We start from the raw sequence: 27,605 nt of genomic DNA, 5'->3' as shown, positions 1-27,605 counted from the left end.
AGTTTTCCGAGTTCATAGCTTCTGTTATTTCTCCTCTTTGAAAAATTTAAACTGCCAATAAACAATAAAGATTACGTGCTTTCTCCCAGAGGGAAAAAAAAAGTTGATGCACACACTTAAACACGAAATTTTACATCAACTACAGGATTTTCACCCCGTTCTGTAGAGTTCAGCTAAAACACCCCCATCCTACAGATAGCCCAGTATACAAATACTCAGAAACATTAGTGAAACATATGAGAATAAGCTAAATACAAAACCGTCCGGAGAACTAAGTAAGGAGGCATTCATGTTTGTCCATGAAAATTTCTCTGAAGAAATTATGACAGAACACTAAAAGATGCTTGTGTTTTAAGCTATTTATTTACAAAGTTTTTGCTAATAATTGCTTTTAAAATATAACAAAACAATGTCATATACTAACCTGTGAAGTGCACACACATGGTACAGAAAAAAGTCCATCGTCCAACTATTAGAGCAGATTGTTGAAAATTAAGTAACAAGGAGACTTACAATACCCCTTGAACATATAGGAAATAATACACTTGGCCACAGGAACCTGATCATTCTGTATTATTGACTCTTAAATACTACAATAGAAGACAATGGCAGATTTACCAAATACTTGACATTAAATTTCCAATCTTACATTTCATGACAGAACTACATTCAAAAGTTTACCACGCATTATATCTATGCATTTCACCGCAGACTACCAAGACAGATGGCAACTTCAGAACGACTATATAGAAAATAGAAGCAGGTCATAACAGTCTTCTCCTTTGAAATAAAATTCAATACAGTGGTCAAAACTAAAGCAAGATTTGACGGTGGCTAGAACAAAAATAAAAATAAAGCCTCTGAAACAAAAGTACATACTAATATCTGTCTGTGCAGCATATACAAATCTTTTGCCATCTTTCTGTCCTTACCTCAATTTTCAAAATATTTTCAATCTTAATTATACAGTTAGAACTGGTATATCTTTCAAAATTCATATGCTAGATATTTTATTTTAGAAGAAAACCAACTGCAAAAGAGAAGTAAGCACTAAAACAACACACGTGAATAAGCCCCCAGCATTAACCCAGAGGTTTCTATTCAGCACTGCATTCTCATTTATTCTCTGCAGAAATCGTGACACACAAATATGTACTTCCAGAAATTCATTCAAGAAACTATACAAATACACAGTAGTATTTTACATCCACCAAGCAAGTTTACTCTGTTAGGTTACAAAGTTACTGATTATCATGAATAACTTAACTTATGGGACTTTGGATGTGAGAGTCAAACAGATAAATTACATCGAAATCAATATTTCTTTTACATGGATTACCTTGAAAAATGTAAGAAAAGTAGTTTTTCAAGAACATAAAATGGCATTGGTTAGTGTTGCTTAGACTTTCACCAAGTGCTAATTAGAAGTACCATTTACGTCAGCATCTTATTGAAGTATGAGGTCCCGTGGAATAAGTTTCATATCAAGTGAGTTGTAGATCTACTTAATGTATGACTTCTCCGTTCAAAGAAAGAAGGGAGGCTGACAAGGGAAGGAGACGGAATACCCTGTGAAAGACATGACAAATAAACTTCAAAGTTTTCTTTTCAAAACTTGTGGCAGAGCTCAATGCCATGCCTACCATTCTGACCCTCCCTCTACTAATCACCATGACAATCCAGACAAAGTTCCAAACTCTTTAAAAACAAAATGTAAGATCAGAGGAATGGAGCAGAAATAACACACAATTAAAACTACTTTAGCATTCTGAAACAAAAGCTAGATGACTAATTTACCCAATGTTAAGTCAACTAGAAGACACTACTTAGTAATTAAGAGCACTGGCATCTTCCCTCTGGGAGGCACTCATGGTCAGAGCTACAGGTTCTGACCTGTAAGTCAGTCACAAGACAGACAGGTGAGGCACCTGTGTGCTGAACACAGGACAACTTTCAGGAACCCCGGGTCACTCCTTCCAGGGACTGGACCTGGGTCCCCAGTCCTGGCAGGAAACACTTTGCCTGCTGGGCCATCTAACTGGTTCTCTCTTAAGTCTTATTTTACAAGTGTGTAGGTGTGCGTTGTGAACTACCTAATGTGGGTCCTGGAACCAAACTTGGGTCCTCTGAAAGAACAGGAAGTGTTCTTAATTCTTGAGCACTCTCTCCAGGCCCCTCTTAATTCTTAAAGCATAATTAGGAAGAGTAAAAAAAAAAAAAATCACATCATAGAAAAGTCATCTATCCTCAGATTTCTGTCCCATATGCACAACTCCCATGTGGACATGTATTTTTATGTGCATTTTACTCCACATGAAATCGAACAGGACAGGAGCACTTATCAAATTGCTGAGGAATAGAAACTTATTCTTTCAAAGGTCAAAGTTATTCATCATCAGAATCTTAAACTATAAACAGAAAAACATGCAGGAGGTTCTAAAACCCAAGTAGGTATAATCAGAATAAACTAAAAGTCTACTTTTTAAAAAAATGCATATGGCTAACTACCTATATCTAAACCCAGGGTCTATAAGATAACTGGTTCCACATTTTCATGCAAAAAAGAGTAAAATCAGTAGTTCAGAGAGCAACATTAATAAGGACTACCACTCAAGTGATGAAATTTGGTACCCTCAACAGTTAAACTCTGGGACCTGCTCTGCTAGAACTTTTATGATTTACTATATAAAAGCCATTTTTAAGAATCTACATATTATAACACTCTCCTTTAGATGATTATTTTCCTAAGAAAGAAAATTTTTAATGGAACCTGCTTATTATGAACTTAATAAATTCTTTTGTAAAAATATCTTTTATTTGGCAATATGCAAAAACTAGTTAATCTAATTTACTATAAATTCAAGGCGATAATAAAGCTGAGAATTCAAAAGTCCCAACCCACATAAAGTGATTCAATGGAGAATGTTTTCTTTTTTTCCACAAATATGAATTTCAAATAGCCAATAAGCTCACATTAAACTCCACAAGGTTTATTTCCATTGGCACATAGCTCCTAATTCTTCACAAATGTCAAAGGTGACTTCGGAAGAACGGGTTTTTTTTTTAAAAAAAAAAATTTGAAAAAGTTTTCTTTTAAAAAAAAAATCAGTTACTTCCTTCAGTAATTTTGAAAAAAACTAGAACAGGAGGTAGAATGCTGCAGATGGGGACCAGGAAGACTACATGTGCCCACCAGTAGGGTCTGAGTGCCAGACATAACCATGCTTAATCCAATTGCAGTGCTTGTGGAAACAGAATTGGCAATCTGTTAGAACAGAAGTAAACAACTGAGGAGAGAACATAGAATTCTTAAAGATATAGTCTCTATAAAATATTACTACAAATAACAAATTTTCTACAATTCTTCTAAAAACAATACAACCCATTTACCAATATTTAAAGGCAACAATATTTACAATGGCTATAATGAAAAAAAACAAAACAAAACAAAACAAAAAGTTTTGGACTTAAAATATAAAATCTGCTGGGCAGTGGTGGCACACGCCTTTAATCCCAGCACTCGGGAGGCAGAGGCAGGCAGATCTCTGTGAGTTGAAGGCCAGCCTGGTCTACACAAGAGCTAGTTCCAGGATAGGTTCCAAAGCCACAGAAAAACTCTATCTCAAAAAGAAAAAAAAAATTTTATAATCTAACCCACATTTATAATCTTCATTGTTTTTATAATTTTGCACATCTATATTATTTTCATTTTCTTTTTAAAAGAAATTTGTATTTGCTAAAGATAGGGCCTCACATAGGGCAAGCTGGTTTCAAACTTGTTACAGAGCTCAATAGCCAAGGCTGACATTGAATTTCTGGTCCTATCTCTGTACTTTGGTGATGTGACACTGTTAGAAATGTCTTCACTAATCATTCTAACACCCTGAAGGCAGACTGCTGAGGCACACTTAGTATTTGCACGTGATTTTAGATTCCACAGAACCCTTAGTTGTAAAGGGTACATCCTACTCATCAAGCTAAGTGAAAAGAAACAAACCTTAGTCCAATGTTACTGGCACTTATCAAATAGAAACATAATGTTTATATTAATAAAGTGATAAGCCAGACCAATTTATGAAAATTAGAACATCTCAATTCTAGTAAAATTTCACATTCAATAAACTACATAGTAGGTATGCATCTAACTCACTAAATGCAGGATCTTAGCTGGATGTAAAGACACCAGCCCAGTATGTGAGAGGCAGAGGCAAGTGGTTTCTAGGTTTGAGGTTAGCCTGGCCTACATAGTAGTTCTATGAGAGCCAAGGCTACACAGACCCTGCTGGAGGAAAAAAATGAAAGAAGGACCTTTTCAGTTGCTTTTATAAGTAAAAACAAAGTCAATGACCTCTCGACATGTGAGTGGGTCCTTTAGCTTATTGAACTAACACTTACCGCTAAGGATGATGTGCTGGAGAGATGGCTCACGGCAAGTTTGCCACTACTGGGAGGACTCCTTCCCTCTGAGCTATGGGACGATGAGAGAGCCATCCGCAGGGCTCGCTTGGGAGTTTTGGAAAAAGAGAACGCTCTTGTAACCTGAAGTTTAAAAGGAGTTAATATTAATTAACTAGACAACTTTAAGATGGTCCACAAAAATTTCTCTACACACACACACACACACACACACACACACACAAAAACAAAAAAAACAAAAACAACAACAACAACAAAACAGAAATATATCATTTCCACAAATAGGATTGCAGCCCGGCCCTCGTGTTACACATAGCAGTGGGAAAGTGAACTATGCTCTAGCCTACTCCCTCTTGCACCTGGGAACACTGAAATCCAATGGAAGAGAGAGAGAAGCAGAAGGAGACAGCTAGCCTGAGACACAGGAAATTTAGGGTTTTGTTGGGTTGTTTGTTTTCCATTTCTTTTTGTAGTGCTGAGATTGGACTCAGGATTTCTGTGTGATAAAACGAAACGAAAAAACCACACATCACTAAGTTATATCCTCAGCTAAGACCCATCTCTTATCTTGTCATAGTGTAGTTTGTGCATTACAAAACCACTTGAACCCAATTTGTTTACTGATGGGGAAGGAGTTCCTCTGAATCATGATCTAACTAGTTTACCTACTATGTTACATGTGTTAAGGAAGAGCATATATAAAAGTAGTGCAGTTTCCCTTTCAAAGGGAAACAAATCTTGTAAATAAAGCAGCAAACTATATAAGGCCATGTGGTGGTTTGAATAGGAATGGCTCCCATAGACCTAGGTGTTTGAATGCCTGGCTTAGAGTGGCACTAGTAGGAGGAAGAGGGCCACCGCAGGGGTGGGCTTAGAGTGGCACTAGTAGGAGGAAGAGCCCCCGCAGGGGTGGGCTTTGAGGATGCAGGTGTTCAAGCTACACCCAGCATGGGCACAGTTCACTTGCCGCTGCCTGTGGATCAAGATGTAGAATTCTCAACTCTTGTCTTCCTAAATGCTGCCTTTTTTTCCCATCATGATGATAATGGACTAAACTTCTGAAACTTTAAGGAAGCCCCAATTAGATGCTTCCCTTTATAAGAGTTGTTGTGGTCATGGTGTTTCTTCACAGCAATAGAAACCCTAAGACAGATTTCAAATATTCCTTGGCTCTCTGAAACCCCACTTCTACTTTTTTTTGGGGGGGCGGGGGGAGGCTATCTTCATAACCCAGAAACCCATCTGCCTCTTCCTCCCACGTGTCTCACTTAAAGGCATGCATAAGCACACCCAGGTAATTTCTACCTTTTAAAAGCCCCATCCCAATGTAAGCTGAAAACACAAATAGATCTTGTTTTCCAACTCAGTCATATGCTCTGACTAAAAACTATTCTTGGTATTACTTAAGATGAATGAACACATTTCTATCTAAAACACCAATACTACTTATCAACTCTGGTCTGATTCATGCAATAGCCACTACATCAAGAATGCCACAGCAAGTTCTAAGTACTGTGACAAAGACGCCACTGAACATTATAAAAGCAAATCTGTGAATCATCTCCCAGGACTGTAGAGCGGTTCTGTTGTAGACTGCTGAGTGTGTACATAAATGTGTGTCTGCATGTGCACACAGCAAGCCACAGGGCAATGCTAAGGAATATTACTTTAAGTGTGCAAATCTGTGTTAAGCAGATATATCATAAAACACTTGTTTTATGATATATCTGCTTAATTATGTAAATATGTGTTGCTTTTTTACAAGTCTGCCTAAGGCAGCCAACTGGTCTAATAAAGAGCCAAAAGGCCAATAGCTAGGCAGTAGAGGAATAGGCAGTGCTGGCAGGCAGAAAGAATACATAGGAGGCAGAATCTAGAGAGAAAAGAGAGGAGAGAAGCGGGGAGAAAGAGAGGGAGATGCCCAGCTGCCAGTCAAACAGACACAGAATAGGTCATACAGAATAATAATAATAAAAAGTTAAAAAGACCTGAGGCAAAATGTAGATGAAGAGAAATAGGTACATAAGTTGTAAGAGCTCGTGGGACAAGCATAAGATAAAGCGTAGTGGGACAAGTACAAGCTAAGGTTGAGCATCCATAACTGCTAATCAGTCTGTGTCTTTATTTGGGAGCTGGTTGGTAGCCCAAAAGCAAGCCTGCTACAAGGCAACCCCTGATATGTGATCAGGTACTTTCTAACTTTTACTTTCTTCTTTTTAAGTTCTGGCATTGAACTACCAAGTAAGGCACATTGACTAACCAACCACAAACCTCTGCCATCCCCCCGAACTAGTATTATCAATGTTTCAATGTCTAGCCCCTTTGAGTCATAGAGACAGAGCTTGAGAGTTTACAACAGCTCTAGAATATTCTTTTATTGGTGTTGATGTCAATATTAGCTTAACTTAATGTTAAACACACATTTTAGAAATAAGTCCAGAATTTCACCAAACTCACCTTTTTTGAAGTCTTTTTTATTGCTCTAGATGCTCGACTCAATGTACTATCCATATCTTTTGTATTTACTTCAAAAGATTCTGGATCAGCCACATACATAAGATTTTCCTGTTGAAAAAAATAATTTATTTTAAGTTCAGAAAACAATTGTTTCCAAAATCAAACCATTAAGTATTGACATATATATGGTAATATTTATAAATAAAGGTACTTCAGACTCAGTGGTAGCAGGTCCTGGATGTGATCCGTGTTGCCACCCCATCCCACTATCCCCAAAACTGTACTGTGCTTAACATGATATCTACCCTGAAATAAACTAACTTGAGGATAATTTAAAATAACTGAGTAAATGAATAGTTTACTATGGACCACATTACATAACTCGAATCAACAGAATATACATCATATAAAAGCTTACTAAACAATCTAAAACTAATGTTATGAATTTAGGAGAGTTAATTCTTAAATATAGTCTGCCACAAAACCAATAATACATAAACTTTCCTTAAGAGACTCTCACCCCTGACTTTCTTCCTCAGTTTGTTTCTGGAAGAAACCTAAGGTCCTACGGCAACAGCAGCTAGGAATCACAGTGTGGTGAACACTCTTCAAATTGTGCAAATATTCTGTGTAAATACGAGCGAAGTGCTCTTTTCGAAGAGGAGTGTTCCCAGAATATAGAGTACATCCCCCAAGGAACAAAAGCCCTCCTGGTGTAATCTAAAAACCGTGGACCAAAATTAACTTTAAAACAAGAAAACCTGGGGCTGGAGAGATGGCTCAGAGATTAAGAGCATTGACTGCTCTTCCAGAGGACCTGGGTTCAATTCCCAGAACATGGCAGCTCACAACTGTCTAAAAATGCAGTTCCACAAGATCTGACACCTTCACACCAATGCACATAAAATAAAATCAAATTATATATATATATATATATATATATATATATATATATATATATATATATATAAACCCTTTGTCAGAATGTGGTCCAAGAATGGAGTCATGTGAGGGGAATTCTGGGCGGTTGCGAGAATTCAACCAATGCCAAGAAAACAAGACAAGAGTCTTGTGACCTCAGTTTCTTCAAAGACAGAACTGTTTTAGGAATGTGTTTTTATGTTCCTCCCAGGTGTGGTAGACAGGAGAGAGTTTACTACAGATTACTCATTACAACTATTTGGGGTTTTTTTTGTGTATATGTCTCTACGGAAAAATATGTTTTTGCCACATTATCGTACAGTTTCCTCGGGGAACTCTTTTAATCTTCAGGCTCTGAACAAAGTTACTATTTTAGGAGGCTCCATTCTCCCAAGCTCTGCCACATCTAGAGTATAGACAGCCCTTCTCCAAGTAATTACAAATATTACTATCCACATTTTGTTTGGACTTTCAAACAAAAACATTCATACTCCTATGAATGATTTTCACTTTAAATTCATAAATCTAGGCAAAAAAAAGGGCAAGTGACCTCCTTCCCCCAGCACTGTAAATGGAGCCGCACATCAGCACCATCAGTCTGCAGGTACAAGAATTGTGTACCATCTTGTGAAAGCTATTTTTTCTGAGTTTCTTGTACACAAAGTGGAGAAAACACCCAACATGTCTAGTCCAAAGTACTTACAAGGAGAAAGTCAGATAGTGTTCAGGAGAACTGACTAAAAAACCAAGCTACAAACTGAAAAGCACACCCTATAGTTATAAATGGCTATTTAAAATGAAACGAACCCCAAAATATAAATGCCTATTTTACTCTCCACCATTAGCAGCCAAATGGCCTTATTTTGCTGAAGCTATTTTAGTTTCTTCATTAAAGTAATCACATTTGGGGCTGGAGATGTAGCTCAGCTCTTAAACCACATACAGAAGACCAAAGTGCAGTCTTTAGCACCCACGTCAGGAATATTAAATCTGCCTGCAACTCCAACAGATTGAGCACACTGTCGCCCATGCATGGGTGCTCTCACAAGCACATATCCCCACATACATACATATAATTTAGAGAGAGAGAGAGAGAGAGAGAGAGAGAGTCATTCTCACTGCTCGAAACCCACTTTTTCCATTTGACACAACTGCTAAATGACAAGACAAATCCAGTTCCCAACAGATAACAGTACCTATAGATGTTTGGCTCTGTAAGAAAGACACAATATAAATGACAAACGTTTATTTTGTCATTATTTCCAATTTCTATTTTACATTCCTTATTAACATACATACACTTCATTGGTCAAACTTCTGTTTACCAAGTATTTCTCAATTAAGCACATATTTGTTTCTGAAATGGTTTCTCACCTTTTACACCGAACTCATACTTGTAATTAGGTGGAAAGGAATAAGAATATACATCTAATTTCTTAATACTTAACTAATTTTCATAGTACCATGGGGTAATAATTGAGGTTCTACACTATTATGATAGTCTTATTTCAAAAACATCTACTCTGAAACTGAAGAAATGGCCCAGCAATTAATACTGGCTACTTTTTCATAGGACCCAAGTACAACTCCAAAGGACCAGCTGGCATCTCACAGCCACATATACTACAGACCCTGGGGAGTCAATGACATCGCTGTTTCCTTCTGTACTGCACATATATGGAGTCCAGACATAGAGGCAGACATCTGTGGAAATAGTTTCTCATCTACTCTTCCTATAGGCTCATATACAAACTTTTAGAACAGTGCAGTAGTAACCTAATCACTATAGCTGATTTTTTAGAAGTACAATTTGGAGCCAGCAAACCAGTCAGTGGGTAAAGGCATTTGTTTGGAAGCCTAATGTCTTACTTCAATCCTCAGGAGCACTATGGTGGAAAGAGAGAGCCGACTCCACAAGCTGTCCTCTGGGCTTCCTTCACAAGAGCACAGTGGCATACACAGCCCACTCTCCAAATGAACGAGGGTCATTTTAAAGCATAAGTGTAATTTAGTATCTCCTATGGTAGCACTGTTTCTTCTTTAAAAATCATCCTAGGGATCAGTCTGTCAAATTCCAAAATTTCTCCATAGGACTTTAGAGACAGCAGAAATCTATAAACTAATTAAAGATGAATCAACACCTGCGTATTAATGTTATCATTCATGGATACCAAGGGCTCTCGTATTGCAGATTTCTGTTTCATTATTTTTTGTGCTGGATATTAAAAGCAGGTCTTGGAAATGCAATGCAAACACTCTACCACTGAATTATAATTCTAGTCAAACACAAACTTCTTAAAAGAACTTCCATGTTTCTGAGAAGGCTATTCCTATGGGTTTTCTAACAAGTTTTATTAGGAGAGTTCATTTTCTATACTTTCTGACAACTGTCAGCATTTAAAAAACTGACACATGTGAAGCATTATTTGCAACATGTGTGTGCAATTTTACTACTTCACTAAGCAGTTCAAAGTTCCGCACTAGGCGGAGGTTCTCATCAATCCCCTCAGTCACTTGCCATCCGAGGAGCACACACACACACACCTCACTGACCTGTTGGCTTTCCACAGCAATAGCGTAGGTTCTGATTCCTGCCTTGCTCTACCTACAGCACCACAAGTTGAACGTAGTTTCATAATGTGCTGCTTCCCAATGGGAATGTACTTCCATAGCTGTGAAGCAACACACACCACATCCACAGACCACATAACTATAGTACTACTCTACAGCAGACTCTCACAGGATGGACCATCAGTGTGCAGTCCGCTGTTGGCTAAAGATGCTAGGGATGACGCCTACAGCCGTCAACTGTGCTCTGGGAAGTACAAACATTTAAATATATTTTCTGTTAAGTATGTTTTACTTTTTAACTATAAGTAATCTGTCAATGTTCATTTGACTTGTTCAACTTGTGACACTGTTCTAAAAGAAGAAAGCTGAAATTGCAACGGAGAGGATTGGACAATTATTTGAAACAGGACTATGCAAATAGTTCACTAAAAACTCTAATGTACATATCAAAGATTCACCTATTTATAAAAAAAGAAAGGAAGGAAGGAAGGAAGGAAGGAAGGAAGGAAGGAAGGAAGGAAGGAAGGAAGGAAGGAAGGAAGGAAGGGAAGGAAGGAAAGGAAGAAGGGAGGAAAGGCGGGAAGAAGGGAGGAAAGGCGGGAGGGAGAGAAAGAGAAAGAGAGAGGTAGAATTATAGACAAAATTGCCCACATGACTCTGATAAATGTACATTTCAAAAAGCTTTTTTTCCTTTGTTCTTTTGTTTCCGAGAGCATAACTAAACTACAAAACGATGGCCACAAAGAGAAGACGAACGGGACAGGGAGGGAAGACGAGAATTAGCATAGCATACTTATTTTTAGTTGATTTGGTTTTACTCTCATGTGCAAATACTATTTTCAACTTAAGAGTAAAAACTATAGCATAAATAAATACATATTATAACTAAAATTTATTCCCTGAATAAAATATTCAAGAATGAAAAAAGGATCAATTTAGATTATAAAGCTAACTCCACCTTTGCTCAGTTTTTATAAAATGTTCTTTACAGTTAAGACTTCTAGAATTTAAGACTTTAGGGTTGCGGGGCAGTGGTGGTACACACCTTTAATCCCAGCACTTGGGAGGTAGAGGCAGGCAGATCTCTGTGAGTTCCAGGCCTGCCTGGCCTACAAGAGCTAGTTCCAGGACAGCCAGGACTATTACACAGAGAAACCCTGTCTTGGGGGGAAGAAAAGACTCTAGGGTCTGGAGAGATGGCTCAGCAGTAAAGAGTATTTGCTGTTCTTGCAGAGGACACAACCATGGCTCACAGCATCCACATGGCAACTTAAAACCATCTGTTAACTCTACTTGTGGAGGATCTGATGACCTCTTCTGGCCTCCACAGGCACTGCACACACATACATATAACACTCTTAGAAAGTAAGTTCCTGCTCCATTTTTCTATTGATGTAACTATTTCTGAGCATAGAGTAACTACCTGAGAACTAGACAGGGAAAAGTAGTTTCATAACTGTTTCCTGAAAACAAATAAATTCCTTCTCATCTGAAGAGAAGATAAATAAGGGCCTTTTCCAGCTAATGGGAAATAACCAGGTATGCCAATAGAAGGCAAACTAACAACAGAGCCGTTTCCTGAGATATGAAGAAGAAGCACTAGCTCCAGTGAAAGACTCTGGAGCATATCAGCATTACTGCCCTCCTCCCCTGGGAACGAGGAACCTGATAATCATCCACAAGTGTACTGAAACAATGGGTACTTTCCAATTCTCTGCGGGTTTTCTTCAAATAAGACCCAGTTCCTGGAATCGGGTCCAGAAAACCTGCAGATGTTTCCTCTTACCTCACCTGATCTGTCCCGCCATGGCTCAGACCAATCATTGCTAGTTACCCTTTAAACGAGCCAATCCAAATAGCTGACAAACAATTTCTGGACTTTCCCCTCTGCTTTTGCGGTTTTTGGTTTTAAAAACAGCCTGTAACAGCCATTCGGGGTCCTTCCCCTTCCGAGGCTAAGGGACCCCGATGCGCCAGTCAATAAACTTCCTCTTGCTTTTGCAACTGCGGTGTGAGAGCGGTCTCTTCGGGTGGGCCCTCCTCGGTAAGTGGGCGCTAGGGTCCAACACCGGTCTCTAGTCAGGAAAGAAGCAGGTGGGAGGACACAGACAAACGAACAAAGTGGGGGAAATACATCTGAGGAGTCCCAGGCTTGCTACTTCTAAGAATTATAACACTTTCAAAAACACCATTTATAAATCCTTTTCTCTTTCTCAAATTAAATGTAAACAAAATTTAAAACATAGTTCAACCTTGTATTTTTTAACATAATTCTGAAAGCATTGAGAGCTTAGTCAAAGTATGTCAAATGTAAAAGAAACCATGGATGGGCAGTTTTTCAATTATGGAGACAAAAGTGCTGAATCTAAGATCGAAACTACTGAGGTGGTATACACTATCAACTGTAAACGAAAGGGGCTACAGTTTACAAGTTCGCTTATGAATGCTAGTACACACACACACACACACACACACACACACACACACACACACCACACACACACACATTTCTGGTACCTTAAGCCAATAAAAGCATCTCATTGACACCTGAGTCATCGGGCCCTTCTCATCGCTCCTGTAGGCATACAGAGTTCCACAACAGCCCGGAATGGAGCATAACAAGGCTATTTGGGGATAAATCCACAGTAAGGGTGGCCCTGCATCAACCTCCTTTTCCTCTCCCTTCCTTAAGCTAACCTCCCTGACTAGTTATACTTCAGGCTCCCACAGGCAGAAAAAAATACCTTTAGATTGTGAGTATAAGAAACAAATGAATTACAGGTTTAAACTTGAGTAATATCCAATTCACAACAGTATGCATTTACAACTATCTCAAAAGTGTAAAAAAAAGTCTGAACCCAGAAATACTTGAAATTCTGAATACTAAATATCTATACCAATAACTTACAGAATATTTATAAAGACAAATCACATATTAACTTAGTAATAAACAATACTGCCTCACAAGCACAAATCTCTTTCTATATGTCCTGTGTCTATTCCCCAAGTAGTTATAATTCTGCTTACAAGTTCAGGAAAATCAAAATAACACTATTCATAAGCAATCAGTGGCAATAACTAAAATCAAAACATAAAACATTATTTTTAAAAAAATAAGTTTATGGGTATTTTGCATGTATGTATGTATGTGTGTGTGTGAACTGAATGCATGCCTGGTGTCCACAGAGACCAAATGAGGGTATCAGATCCCCTGGACTAGAGAAACAGAGGATTTTAAGGCACCACATAGGTTTGGGGAAAAGAATCTTTTGAGTCCCAAGCAAGATCGGTATGTGCTTTGTAACCACTGAGCCATCTCTTCAGCCAATGTTTTTTCATTTTTACTAGAAATGTTGAGTTAGTGGCAAAAACACAAAACTGTAGCATAGGGCATTTAATCCTCAAGTTACTTCTGGACTAACAATACTGGCAAAAGGTGACAGTGCTTGAGCTAATTATTAGTAAAACTGCACTGCTGGCATTAGAGGTCAAAAATACATATACATGTACACATGTGTATACATATATACATACATGTGTATGTATATGTGTATAACAAAAACTACCCTCTAACTGATAACATAGACCATGCAACTAAAGGTACATGCTGGCACTGAGTGGTGGTGGCGCCTTTAATCCCAGCACTAGGGAGACAGATGCAGGTGGATCTCAACAGAGTTCAAGGCCAGCCTGGTCTACAAAGCAAGTTCCAGTACATTCAGGACTGCTACACAGGAAACCCTGTCTCAAAAAACAAAACAAAACAAAATAAAACAAAAAGCAAACAAAAATGCACATGCTGGCAAGAGACTAGAAATTCTGTTGTAAATATTTTGAGTTGAAACTTTAAGCAGACTGAACTTTACATTTTGAAGCAACAGAATATGGAGCATCATATCAACAGGGAGAAAAGATTATAAGGTTTTGGGGGATTTGCTTTTCTTTTCCGGTTTTTCGAGACAGGGTTTCTCTGTGTAGCCCTTGCTGTCCTGGAACTCTGTAGACCAGGTTGGCCCCAAATTCACAGAGATCTGCCTGTCTCTGCCTCCCAAGTGCTGGGATTAAAGGTGTGCGCCACCACTGCCAGGCAACAAGAAAGTCTGATAAGAATAAAGATGCCTGAATCCTATGCTAGCTATACAATCATCAGTCATTGTTCTCGGCTTTAGTTTCACATTTTTTAAGTTTTCTTTCACCCATTTACAAATGGTTACAATAGAGTAACAGTACATACAATAAAATTTAAGCAGCATCTAGCTGGGTGTGGCCAACCTAGCACGTGGGAGGCTAAGGCAAGAGGACTGCTGAGTTTGAGAATTCCGTGGATTGCACACCCAAAAAAGGACACATTTAAGCAACAACAAAAAAGAGCAAACTTCAGTTATTTAGGGTACCAGGAATAAAAAAAACCTACTGATTCAAATAATTAGATTGCCTTTTTAAGAAATATCAGTTACATGTATATTTATACCTTTTGTGCATACATATTTAGAAACATACTTTCTTCAACATAGCAAAATATTCTCAAATAAGACATGAACTGGGGGCTTTAAATTTTTCACTATGTGTGAAATCTTAAATACAGGAAAGAACTTAGAGCTGATGCCACTGAATCTTTGAATGTATAAGCACAATTCTAAGGAAAAAAAATTTCAGCAGACTGGAATAACTCTGTGTTTAAGTAGAAATCAGAACATAGGTAAATGTTTGCTGCCATCTTGTGGATAATTAAAATTTCTGAAATTTCCTGCATTTGCTGCTTGATTATTCATCTTCCATCTAGAAAGTCAATAAAAATATTTTTAAAAATTCTCATTACCTTTGCATTTTAATATTATAGCTACATGCCTTGAAAGGACTGCTTAAGCATCCTGTTTCCCAAAAAGCTATATGCAAACTTCAACAGCATTGTAAGGCATGTACAACTATGATAAATGTTATTCCATGGCAAGGTTGAAATCAACTCTTATTACTACTGCTAAGCAGGATCTATCTATCACAGCAACAAGATCCTATCCTGTATCATTTCTGCAGATCTGTATGAAGACCTCGCAAAGGAATTGTAAATGCATCCAGCATCTACTGAAGATTCTCTGATTTCCGGCAATTCCTTTACTTCCCGTCATCACACCAGCTCTTCATTGTAGTTTGCTATAAAGTTATTTTGTCTTAATGATGGTAACTAATTTAAGAGTTGCTATGAGAAAACTCGCCTTGATAGAAAAGCAACATGCTACAACCTTCCACTGCTTTCAATAAGATGGCAACAAAACGCTCTCTTAACCACCACCAATCATCCCTATCCCAACAATCTGAAATCCAAAACACTGCATAAAACAATGTGCACTTAGTGCTGAGCTCAGGAGCAACTGATCTCAGAATTTCAGATTAGAGATATATCTGACCAAAATCTGCAAATGTTCTACAATATGAAAAACTTGCCAAAAGTGTGAGACACTTCTGGTTCCAAGCACTTTGAAAAAGGAATATTCTGCCTGTACTAAGCATTCCTAACAACACCAATGGAAATTATGAGACAGGAAGTGAAAACACAGTAGCTAAGATGGCTGAGCAAGAGGCACAGTGACAGGAAACAAGATCTTCCTCGGTGCTGAGGATAGCCAGATGAGGGAACACTGCTTTAAACTTAACACAGGCAGGGTGCACCGAAGACGGCAGTAACTCAAAGCTACTCTTTCTTCAACTTGCAGCAAAGCAGAACCATGCCTCTGACCTGGGCAAGAATCAAGTCTAAGCCTTGGACGTCAAAGTCACCAACAGGCACACCTCGGTGAAACCCATGCTGGGCCAAGTCACAAAAGCAGGGACTAAACACGCTGACAAGCAGCAGGAAGACCGCCTCCACCAGCAGGACGGTTAACTGGGATCTGGAATCATCTGGGAGGCGGAGCTCGGGAGGGTCTGTGGACCAGGCACCTGACCGCTGTGGGTGGCTGTGCTGCACCACTCTGGTACCCAGGACCTTATAAAAGCTGGAAACCAAGCACAAACATTCATCACTCTCTGCCTCTTCACTGTGGAAGCAACGAAACCAGCCACTTTAAGCTCCCACTGCCGTGACTCCCCACCATGATGCACCACTGAGCAGTGACACCTAACAGTGACGGAAGCACTTTTACAGCCACTGAGCAGAAACCATGCACTATGTTAAAGGACAACAGAAAGCACCAGTGTCAGGCTAGGTCAAACGATAAACATGAAACACTGAGCTCAAAGGCAGCAAAGGCAAAGGAAACCAGAAGAAAAAGGAGCAAAGACGTTCAGTGATTAGACGGGGCTGGAGAGACAGCTTAGTGGTTACAAGCACCAGCTGCTCTTCCAAAGGACCTCAGTTTGATTCCTAACACGGCTCACAACCATCTGCAACTCTTAACTCCAGGGTATCCACTGGTCTCTTCTGGCCCCCATGAATACCAGGACACAAGCATACATGCAGACAAAACACCCATAAACACAAAATAGTAATTTTTTTAAAAAAAAAATTAAAACATAAAGTTAGAAAATGACTTGCAAAACAGCTACATAAGATTTTATATACACAAAATTACCTTAATGTCAACATTTTAAAATGTTCTTTTAAAAGAAAAAGCATCTACAAAAAAAGGGAAAAAAACCCACCACACAGGGCATTATAAGTTCCCAAAGCCTCTCACTAAGCTGCAGCCACAAGAGCTAGAAGGTTAAAAGGGACTCAAAGATTATTTCATGTATTTAAAATTTTTTAAAAACTCTCCCAAACAACGTCATTTGAATAAAACTAAAGGCTCTCTTGTATCCCTGATTGGCTTGTCATGGAGATATGGTCAGCCTGACTGCACTGTGTATGTGACATCGGTTGGAGAACTTACAGCATCTGCTTTACAAATGGTGTTGGCAACATGTCGGCATAGCATCTTCAGCCAGTCTGCTTTTGGAAGCTCCTCTGATGTCATCTGGAAGCTGAGCAGTACGTTGGCCTGCTCTGTTGGTGGCCTCACCAGCAAGGCAAAAGCATTATGGCAGTCTAGGGTTCCAGATGAACAGTGTTACTCCTGGGTGTCTAGGAATTTTCATTTCCACCATTTCCACAGACCACTAAAATCAGCTTTCTTTTCCCCCACCCCTGCTTTTAAAAAGGAACCAACAATAACCTGAAAACAAATAAAAAGTACTCTTTGTGACATTTAAATTCCTCAATAATAATTTAATAGATATAATCTTAGAATTTTAGCATTTAAATTTCAAAATTAAAATGGCGACACAAACACTAAAAACTTGCAAAAATCACACACAAAGTATACAAATATTAAAGAGTAACTGCTTTGTAATTGAAAAGCTAAAATAATCTATTTTAAAAATACAATGCTGAAAAAAATTTGAAAAACCTGAAAACAAACAATCATCAAATTCCTATTAAAGAATATGTGGAAACGGGACAACTTGTGAAGACAGTTCTCTCCATCACATGGGTCTCTGAGATCAAACTCAGGTTATCAGGCTTGATGGCAAGTGCCTACATCTGCTGAATCACCTCTCTGGCCTCTCTACCTTCCTAGTCTAGATCGTAAAGACATCTCCCTGACCTATATCTTAACATGAACACTTTCCCAACTATAACTCCCCCAAACTCAAATAATTGTCTCATCATAGGCTCTAATAAACACACAGTTGAATAACTAAGAGAAAATAGCTTTGTAAGTTACTGTAGGCTGGAGATACAGCTCAGTGGTAGAGTGCTTGACTAGCAGGTGCAAGGCCCTGGGTCTGCTTACCAGCAACACACATGCCTTGCTGCTCAGAGCAGTAGATCACTGAAATAGCTTAAAGTTATTTAAATAACAAAAAAAGATGTTGCCTAAAATAAGCACACAACACTAAGTGCTAGCTAAACAGATAACACTACTTTGGATAAATGTTCATTTTGAGCGTTTTCAGACCTACAGAAAATCATTCAAATACTCAATACTAATAAGTTAGAAGGAAAAGCTTTCGTTAGGCCAGTGCTGCGATATCAATCAGGAATGACACCCAAAAGCTGAGCCAAAGGCCTGTCTCCACCTGGGACCCTGGCTCTGAGCTTTGCAGCTCCACTATGAGTCTCCAGCATGTGCTCTCAGACAAGATGAATCATATCACCACAGTCTACAGCAATGAAACTAAGAAAATGGACTGAAATTTCCAAAATTATCAGCTGAAATATCTTTACAAATAGATTATCTCAGGAATTTTGTTGCAAAAGAGAAAGGTGGCACACATGCAATACACAGGTACACACACACAAATGTTCACATGCCTACTTATTTTTTAATTATATTTTATTTTGAGATAAGGTCTCACCACATAACCATAGCTGGCCAGGAACTCACTATGTAGACCAGGCTGGCTTCAAACTCAGATCTGCTTGCCTCTGCCTCCCTAGTGCTGTTACTAAAGTGAGCTGCCATACTCACCTTTCCCATGTGTATATGTCCATTTATCTGATCCAATGCCAGCCAAGCTTACCAGTTACTGTGGGCTATTTATTTCACATACAACTACTCTTTAACCTCTACCGTTTCTAAAAGAAAATTGTGTAGGTGTCTGTTCCGTGCACACTCACTTGCTAGACTATGTGTGCTTTAGTGGACGATTTGTGGGAGTTCTTTTCTTCCACCATGTGAGTCCCAGGGACTGAATTCATGTCAGTCTTGGCAGCAAGCTCTTTTACATCAAGTCATCGTGCCATCACTACCACAACTCCCTTCCCAAATAAGCATCCTAAAGATATCCCTGGGACCGGAAAGATGCCTCAGTGTCTAGGATCACTGGCTGCTCTTCCAGAGGACATGGGTTCATTCTCGGTACCCACATGCTGGTTCACAACCATCTTAACTCCAGTCCTAGGGATCTGGTGCCTTCTTGTGGCCTCTGTGGGCACTGTATGAATGTAGTGCTTAGACATCCACACGTTATTTTTTTTAACAGGGGGGAAAAAAGAAAGGATACTCCTAGATGTACCATTGGCAAGAAAAAAAGACATTAAAATATATGGAGCAAACAAGACCAGTGATTATGCAAAATGACAGCTGGGTGGTGGTGGTGCACGCCTTTAATCCCAGCACTCAGGAGGCAGAGGCAGGAGGATCTCTGAGTTCGAGGCCAGCCTGGTCTACAAGAGCTAGTTCCAGGACAAGTCCCAAAGCTACAGAGAAACCCTGTCTGGAAAAGACAAAACAACAACAACAAAAGTAGGAACAGCAGGAAATCTAAGTTTCAGTGAGGACAAGCTGTTATTGAGTAAATCCTTTCCCCATGAGCTTACCTTCCGTCTCTCTTATGTCCAACACCTTCTTAATCTGTGAAAGCGGCATTAGATGAATATGCTTAAGAGAAGCTGGCGGTCGGGTGCGGTCATGAGGACTTCTAAAAGTACCAATAACCTTATGCCGTTTTCTCGCTATCTGATTGCAGAGGGAAAGTCATAATCATTATTGTGATAAAACCAAAAGTTCACACATTTAAAAATAACAGCACTAATCACAAAAATCTATATGCAACTAATCTGATGATTAGCCATTCCAGTTACTATGCGATAAAAGCGAGAGACCATGACAAAAAGCACACATGTAATTGTATAGCCAGATGCTCAGTCAGAAAAACAGGCCTAGGGATTGGGGGTGTGGAAAGTCCAAGGGCATAGAAAGACTAAGAAGCAGAGCAAGAACAAGAACAATGGCAGGAGTCTTGAACAAAAGCCAGGAACCTCAGATGGGAATAGTTGTTCTGAGACAGTTGCCCTGGCTTCAAAGGTGCTAACTGTAGTTTAAGGGGAGTATCCAAGTGACAGAATAATACAGAGGAAGTATGAAACAGCTCCTAGTCTCATGACTGTTTACATAAACTGACAAAGGGAAGTAATTCAACACCTGAAATCCCAACTCTAAGGAGGCTAATGCAGGAGGGGACCTTCAGTTCGAGGCCAGCTTGAGCTGCACAATGAGACTGACTAAAAAAAAAAACACACACACACACACACACACACACACACACAAAGCAATAGAGATTATAAAGTCAAAGTGCTGTACGCGGCTATAACTTTACCTTAACTGGATACGCAAAAGGAAGAGATAGGTAACTGGAGAAGAGCAAAATCAGAAAGATCCTGTGATTCGTGATATAATGAGATTTTGCCAAAAGAAAAGAAAAAAAGAAAGGAAAGAAAAATCTCCTTTGCAGTAAAACAGATTTTGCTGAAAGTAATTAACATAAAATGAGTGCAAATATTTACTTGAATTGAGACTGACCACCAAGACTAAGACAAATATGTTTAAAAATACATTATGTGGTATTGGGCTAATGAACAAGATGAGCAGCAAGACAGCATATCACATTCCCACTAAGCACATATGCAAATGTCTATTCTATACATCACAAGACTATACCAAATATTAATGGTTCATTTCCATGGGCATAGTGAAAGTAAGCAACATATACTCTAATTCCTCCACAATGAATGGACATGCTTTCTATTTGGCTGACCAATATAAACCACTATTTTTGAAAAAGAAAACCAGAAGAGCATGAAAATCAATGACACAAACATTAATAAGGATGATTTGAAAAAAATTAAAACATAGATAAAATACTCAAATGGAAAATAAATCCTTAAATCTAGATTTAGTTTAACATTAGACATCTGGCATATTAAAGACAGTACAGGTTTTACGGATATTTAACTGTTCCTAATATATAATAGTGATTGCTCTAGGGATTTGTTACATACTATCAGAACATTAAAAATAACTTTTGTCTCAAATTTGCTAAAAGATCCATTTTTCTTTTTCTATTTTTGTTGTTTGATTTTTCTTTTTCTTTTTTCCGAAACAAGATTTGTGTAGCCCTGGCTGTACTGGAATTAGCTCTGTAGACCAGGCTAGCTTCTAACTCACAGAGACCCATCTGCCTCTGCCACCAGAGTGCTGAGATTAATGTCATGAGTCATCACTGCCCAGTTGAATTCTATTTTTCTTAAGTGAGCTAAAGAAAAAGGTCTAGCCAGGCAGTGATGGTGCATGCCTTTAATCCCAGCACTAAGCAGGCAGAGACAGGTCGGTCGCTGAGTTAGAGGCCAGCCTGTTCTACAGAGCTAGTTCCAAGACAGCCAGGGCTACACAAAGAAACCGTCTTGAAAAGCAAAAACAAAATAAAACAAGGGTCTATCTGGGAGCTTGAATACTGATGTCCAAATTTAATATTAGAAATACGGCAACTGAACAGACATAGTGACATATGCCTGTAACCTCAGCACTTGAGAAGGTTGGGTACCTCAAACCAGCCAGGAAGACATAGAAGACCCTATCTAAAGCAGCTGGGCTGTGGGTACACATACCAGCAATGAATGAGCTGAAGAGGAAGAGGCAAAAGGATTACAAGATCAGTCCTTACTAGACTCAAAATAAAAGACAATAAGAAGAGACAAAAGTTTCTATTCAAACAACTGAGATAAAATTTAAGAGGATGTACTGGCTAGTTCTATGCCAACTTGAAACAAATTAGAGGCAAAGAGGAGGGACCCTCAGTTGAGAAAATACCTCCATAAGATCTGGCTACGTGCAAGCCTGTAAAGCATTTTAATTTATGAATGCTGTGGGTGGGCCCAGTCCATTGTGGGTGGGGCTATCCCTGGGCTGGTGGTCCTGGGAACTATAAAAAGCAGACTGAGGAAGCCATAAGGAAGAAGCCATTATGGAGCATCGCTCCTGCCTCCAGCTTCCTGCCCTGACTTCCTTTGATGATGAACAGTGAAGTGGAAGGGTGAGCCAAATAAACCCTTTCCTCCCTGAGTTGCTTTTGTTCATGGTGTTTCACCACAGCAATGTTAACCCTAAGACAAGGGAGGGAGAAAAGACACTGGGCGCCATTAGGGTGAACTGAGAGACCAGGGCCTGAAAAGGTACAGGGATTGCTCACAGTAGAATTAATATAGAAGGGAAGCCAGTGGGTCAACTATGGTAAAATATGAAGGGGCCATAAAAATTTAAAAAATAAAAAATAAAATCACTATTCTACTAAAAGCAAAGATAAACTCCACAACAAAACTCTAAGATCGAAATAACTAAACCTAACAGAATGGGGCCAGGAGACCTAGAGATTTCAATAGGAAAAACCTAAAAAAGTCTTATCAGAAACAGTCAAAAGAAAATACAGTTCAACTGTATACAGTTAAGCCCCTGTTAAAGCAAATTCAGGTAAAACAGGATTACAGGTGGCTCCTGGCCTTCTTCTCAAAAGCAAAGCAGGCTGAGGCTCTGACTGCACGGGTCAGGCAGTCCACAGACACCCACTGCATGACGCTTATGATTTTTTTCACTCCAGGATATGGTCGATTGTGTATCATATTATCACTATCTCGTGCTTTTTCTAACATTACAGTCAAACGAAAGTATCACTACTTAACCTCTAAGCACAGAACCCTTTAACAGGCAGGTCTTGAGATTTTACTGCACCTACAGCTGCTCTGTGCATACATACCTTGGTCTCTAAGATTGGCCTGTGTCTTATATTTTAAATAATGGACATGATGTAAGAGGTAGTTCTTTAAGGAAAGCAACACAGAAAAGGAATAAAGAATAGACTTTAAAGAAAAAAGGAAAGCCAGTAGTCACTTTGATGAGGGCAACAGGAAGTTACCCAGTTAGAAACATGTCAAATGAGTTTTTTTGTCTTTTTCACCCAATGAACATCTTTATGTTTCTGAAATAAAGGAAGCTGAATTCCTTTCTAACTGTGCCGAATAGATTCATGTCATTTGACATAAACTAAAATCATATGAGAGAAAGGAATCCGAATTAAGAAAATGCATCCATTAAGATTGGGTTACAGCGAGTATGTTGGGCATTTTCTCAACTGATGTGTGAGGGCCCAGCCCATTGTGAGTGGTGCCATCCTTGGGCTGGTGGTCCTGGGTTCTATGAGAAAGCAGGCTGAGCAAACACGAGAAGCATTCCTCCATGGCCTCTGCACCAGCTCTTGACTCCAGGTTCCTGTCCTGCTTGAGCTCCAATCCTGACTTCCTTCGATGATGACCAAGGATGTGTAAGTGCAAGCCAAATAATCCCTTTCCTACCCTAGCTGCTCTAAACATGCTATTTCATTAAAATAACTAGAATACTTCCCCTCATTAAATTGGTTATTTAAAAAGAAATGTTAAAAGAAGGGAAAGCTTAAAAAGTACATAAAGTCAATTATCTGCTTGTGGGGTATTATGAGAAAAAAAATATCGACTACAGTAAGGTTAGTTTTGGAATTAAAATTATTACATCCCATCAATAAGACCTTCTAATTGTAAAGAATCCACTTGGCATAGTGGCTCATTTGTCATGCCAGCTGACTTGGAAGAACTGCCCCAGGTTCAAGGCCAGCTTGGGCTACAAAATGAGATGCGATCAAAGCAGAAAAAAGAAATCAAGAGATTCACAGAACTAAGTCACAAGTTAGCTCTTTAACTGATTTCATCTTGACTGCAAAGGGGAACTTACATTTAATTAAAACAAAGACAAAAACTGTTAATTTGTAGATCTTGTACATAAAAACACAAGGTTCCCCAAACTCGTAATTTAAGCACTTATCTGTAAGGAATTTTGACTTAAGATATGACATCCAGAAATTTACCAAAGTTAATATTTTAGACTTTCTCCCAAAAGCATTCCACTGAATGAAATCAACAAATGATTTTAATTTCTTCGGCAAATAACTAAATGTCCCTCAAATTTCTATGCTGTACTCCAGTCAAAGTTTGATTTTAAACATTCAGGGCAATGACAAAATACCTCAGTGTTAAACTGCACTGAGTAAAACTTTACCTCGAGGCAGTCATTGAAGAGGAAGAGAGTGACCTGCTCTCCTCGGTCACAGGGGTACTCGCCTAAAGAAACTGTTTCCACTCTTTGTACTAAGCTTCGATGAGAAGATAGGAGATTAGCCTGTGAACATATAGATAAAATATGGTCAAATGTTATCAAGTAACTTTTACAAGTTGTCGTTCAAAAGTGGTACTAAGACTGCTAATATATTTTTAAAGATCTGTTTCTATTATTCTTATTTATGTATACATGCCTCTTTGAGTATATGCTGTGTGTTTAAAGGGACCCTCAGAACCCAGGTGCTGAATTCCCTGTAGCTAGATTATAGGTAGTAAGTCACTTGACAAGGGTGATGAGAATTGAACTCAGGTCCTTTTCAAGAGCAATAAGTGTTCTCAACCCCTGAGGCATCTCTCCAGCCTGAGACTATTTATATAGAAACTATAGAAACCTCATTAAAGCTCAGCTAGTAAAGTTGCTTGTTGTCAAGTCTAATACCTGAGTTTAGTATCCAGGCTCACACAATGGAAGGAGGGAATGGACTCCAAAAATCTGTCCTCTTGATTGCTAACCTGTACGCTGTGGTGTACAAGTACACCATACATGGCATGTGGCCACAAATAAATGTAATTCAAATCAACAATAACAAAAGAAACCTCATTAAAGCAATAAATAAAATGGTAATCATCAAAAAATACTTACTGGGCATCCATCTACTTCATAAACTACATCAAAAATCTGTTTCTGTGCTTCTGTTTTTCTTTTATCCTCATTGATATGCCTGAAAAATTAATGTTTATTCTGTAAAACTTCTATTAAAATAAACATGAAATGATCATATGAATATATTTCAAGTCACAAAGTCTGACTTTCATGCCTTAACTTTGATACATGATGAATCAGATAAACATTCTTCTAAACATTCTATGGATATTAAAAAATATTCACAGATCTTTCAGAAATGTTATGTTTCACTGAAAATATTTTACTCATTTAGTCAATAAACACCTTCTAAGACACAGTTAGCTTGCATATTTAATGTTAACAAAATTCTGAGTTTGAAACTCAGTTAAGCTTTATGTTTTATTCTCACATGGCAGCCACTTCCCTGCGAAGAACACCACACTCATACAGAGAATGCTGAGTCCCTTTCGCCTTTCACCTTTGTGCCCAAAACTAAAATTCATCAAAACAAAGATAATTCTCTTGAAATTAGAAAATGCATGATAGAAAGCCCTACACTTACTGGACGAGAGCCCTAGCCAGCAACTGTATCCTACTAAACACAAGAGATTACACAGCGAGCAGCTCATGAATGCACGCGGATGGGGGCTGTCGCTGAGAGCTCACGGTCAGTGTGGAAAACCTGCACTCGCAGTGCACATCCTCCTGGAGGAAGAATGTCGCTGTCAGCAGGAAACTCCACAGCAAGAAGTTTCCCTCTGGAGCTCACATCTTGCTCAACATCAGCAGGGAGTCTTGAGATTATAAGTCATGAAGGAAAGCGTATATGGACTCAGGATCTTATTCAACAGAACATTCATGAAACTATGAATTTAAGGAATGTTTAAAGACATCTCTTCACTGCATGAAGTTTAATTAATATGAAAAAAATCATTCAAGTAAATAAATATAAGACATAGTAGTACGAAAAAGGACCTATGAATACAAGGTTTACAAAAATGTATCTCTGTAAATCAGAATTTAAATGAAATCAGAAAATACTACGAACAAAACCATGCGCGTGTGAATAGCACGAAAAAGCCTTTGTCTAGGGCCCAAGAAGAAAAAGTCTATTTGTGCATTAATAGCTGTTTTCTTCTAGACCAGGACAATCTCTTTACATACAGTTAATGACAGAAGTAAGCAGCCTGATCAACATACTCTTACAATACTTATCATTTTAACTATAACCAAACTACTAGAAGAATACAAGTCATTTATTGATACTCTTCTAGTTATGACAGAGGTATCACTACCAGTCTAAATCCAATAATAAAAACATGGAAACAAGCCAGCAAGATGGACCTATGGGTAAAAACACTTAAAACACGCAAGCCTGACAACCCTGAGTTCAATCCCCAGAACCCATGTTCACACGCTCATCACAGTCTCTCTCTCTCTCTCTCTCTCTCTCTCTCACACACACACACACACACACAGACAACTACAAACAACATTTTAAAGTAAAATATAAACTGCTTACGTCATTACTTCTTTTAGTGATCCAATAGCTTTTTCTAACGTGCTTTTGTCAGGGTTTTCGTCAGCTGTATGCTTCTTAAGATCTGTAATAATAACATGGCTTTTTCTATGACTAAAATCAGTACAGTGGTTTTCCACCTACACCTTAAAAGTACATCAATCTTGATGCAGGGTAACTATTTATATACGTAACATCCAACCCCTATATTGAAAAGAAGTTTGTTGCCAGGAATGTCAGAGCAGATCTGTAATCCCTATTACCTAAGGAATTGGAGATAGGAGGACTGCAAGTGTGGAACAAAACTTGGCTGCACAGAATTATCCTTTTTCAAAACAACCAAGGTTGAAGTTTTGCTTAATATGTGTAAGGTCATGAGTTTATTCCTTAGCATGATGGCGTATGCCTAGAATCTCAGCACTTGAGAGGCAGGGATAAAAAACTAATACTGTAGGCCACCTACTAATATACCTAATTAGAGATGCCACATTTGTGTTGATATTTAACAGCCCACTAACTGTCATAATTACATTTAACCTAAAATTATTACTCAGCATAAAACCTGTTCTAGATATAATTTAAATAACTTAAAAGCATAACTTATATGTGAAAAATTATTGTGAGTTCCAGGATAACCAGGGTTATTTAATAAAACAATGAGCGGCTGCTACGAGCACACGTTGCTTTAGCAGAGGGCCTAAGTTCAGTGCCCAGCATCCAAACTGAGATGCTCACGCCTACATCTCCAGCTCCATGGGATCTGATGTGCTCTTCTGGGCTCTCCGGGCACACAAACTCACATGTGTACCACCACCAACAACAACACTCAAGCATATAATTAATATTTTTTTAAACGATCAAGAAAGTTTTAACCTAAATTCTTAAAACACTATCTTCTTCCATTAATGTCTCTAAACTATTTTACTAATAAAATTTTCAGAATATGTAGCACTGATTTTTTTTTTAACATTGCTTTGTCTCCCAGTCACAATTAGAGACTCCTAGGTTTCTCAAGCTACAATGCTGAATGATCCTGTTATCTCAATACACATTCTTTTTAAATTTCATATGGGGACACATTGCCCCATCACAGAGAGCATTTGTGCTATTGTAGAGGTTCCTTTTTAACATGCTAACTCTGTTTCTCCAGGCTTTTCTGGTGGTGGAGAGGAGAGCGTGTGGTGTGAACGGCATTT

At 38.6% G+C, this 27,605-nt stretch overlaps 1 protein-coding gene across 5 annotated transcripts in view; it reads right to left on the bottom strand.

Annotated features, from left to right (window-relative positions):
* Positions 1-344: 344 nt before the first annotated feature.
* The window catches only part of Ect2 (epithelial cell transforming 2), a 58,083-nt gene continuing 30,822 nt past the window's right edge, over positions 345-27,605 (bottom strand). For all 5 annotated transcript variants that reach the window (XM_048452628.3, XM_048452629.3, XM_085682310.2 and 2 more), the window contains 8 exons: positions 26,413-26,494; positions 24,909-24,987; positions 24,207-24,326; positions 19,667-19,805; positions 17,235-17,389; positions 6,874-6,981; positions 4,396-4,539; positions 345-1,569 (listed from right to left, as the gene is read on the bottom strand). In XM_048452628.3, the coding sequence (XP_048308585.2) occupies positions 1,480-1,569; positions 4,396-4,539; positions 6,874-6,981; positions 17,235-17,389; positions 19,667-19,805; positions 24,207-24,326; positions 24,909-24,987; positions 26,413-26,494 (917 nt within the window). In that variant the 3' untranslated portion in view covers positions 345-1,479. The remainder of the gene's footprint in view (positions 1,570-4,395; positions 4,540-6,873; positions 6,982-17,234; positions 17,390-19,666; positions 19,806-24,206; positions 24,327-24,908; positions 24,988-26,412; positions 26,495-27,605) is intronic.

The sequence above is a fragment of the Myodes glareolus genome, chromosome 20 (genome assembly GCF_982192425.1).
Source record: "Myodes glareolus chromosome 20, mMyoGla1.1, whole genome shotgun sequence".
Taxonomy (NCBI): domain Eukaryota; kingdom Metazoa; phylum Chordata; class Mammalia; order Rodentia; family Cricetidae; genus Myodes; species Myodes glareolus.
Note: the sequence above shows the minus strand (reverse complement) of the source record. Positions and strands in the feature narration are given on the sequence as shown.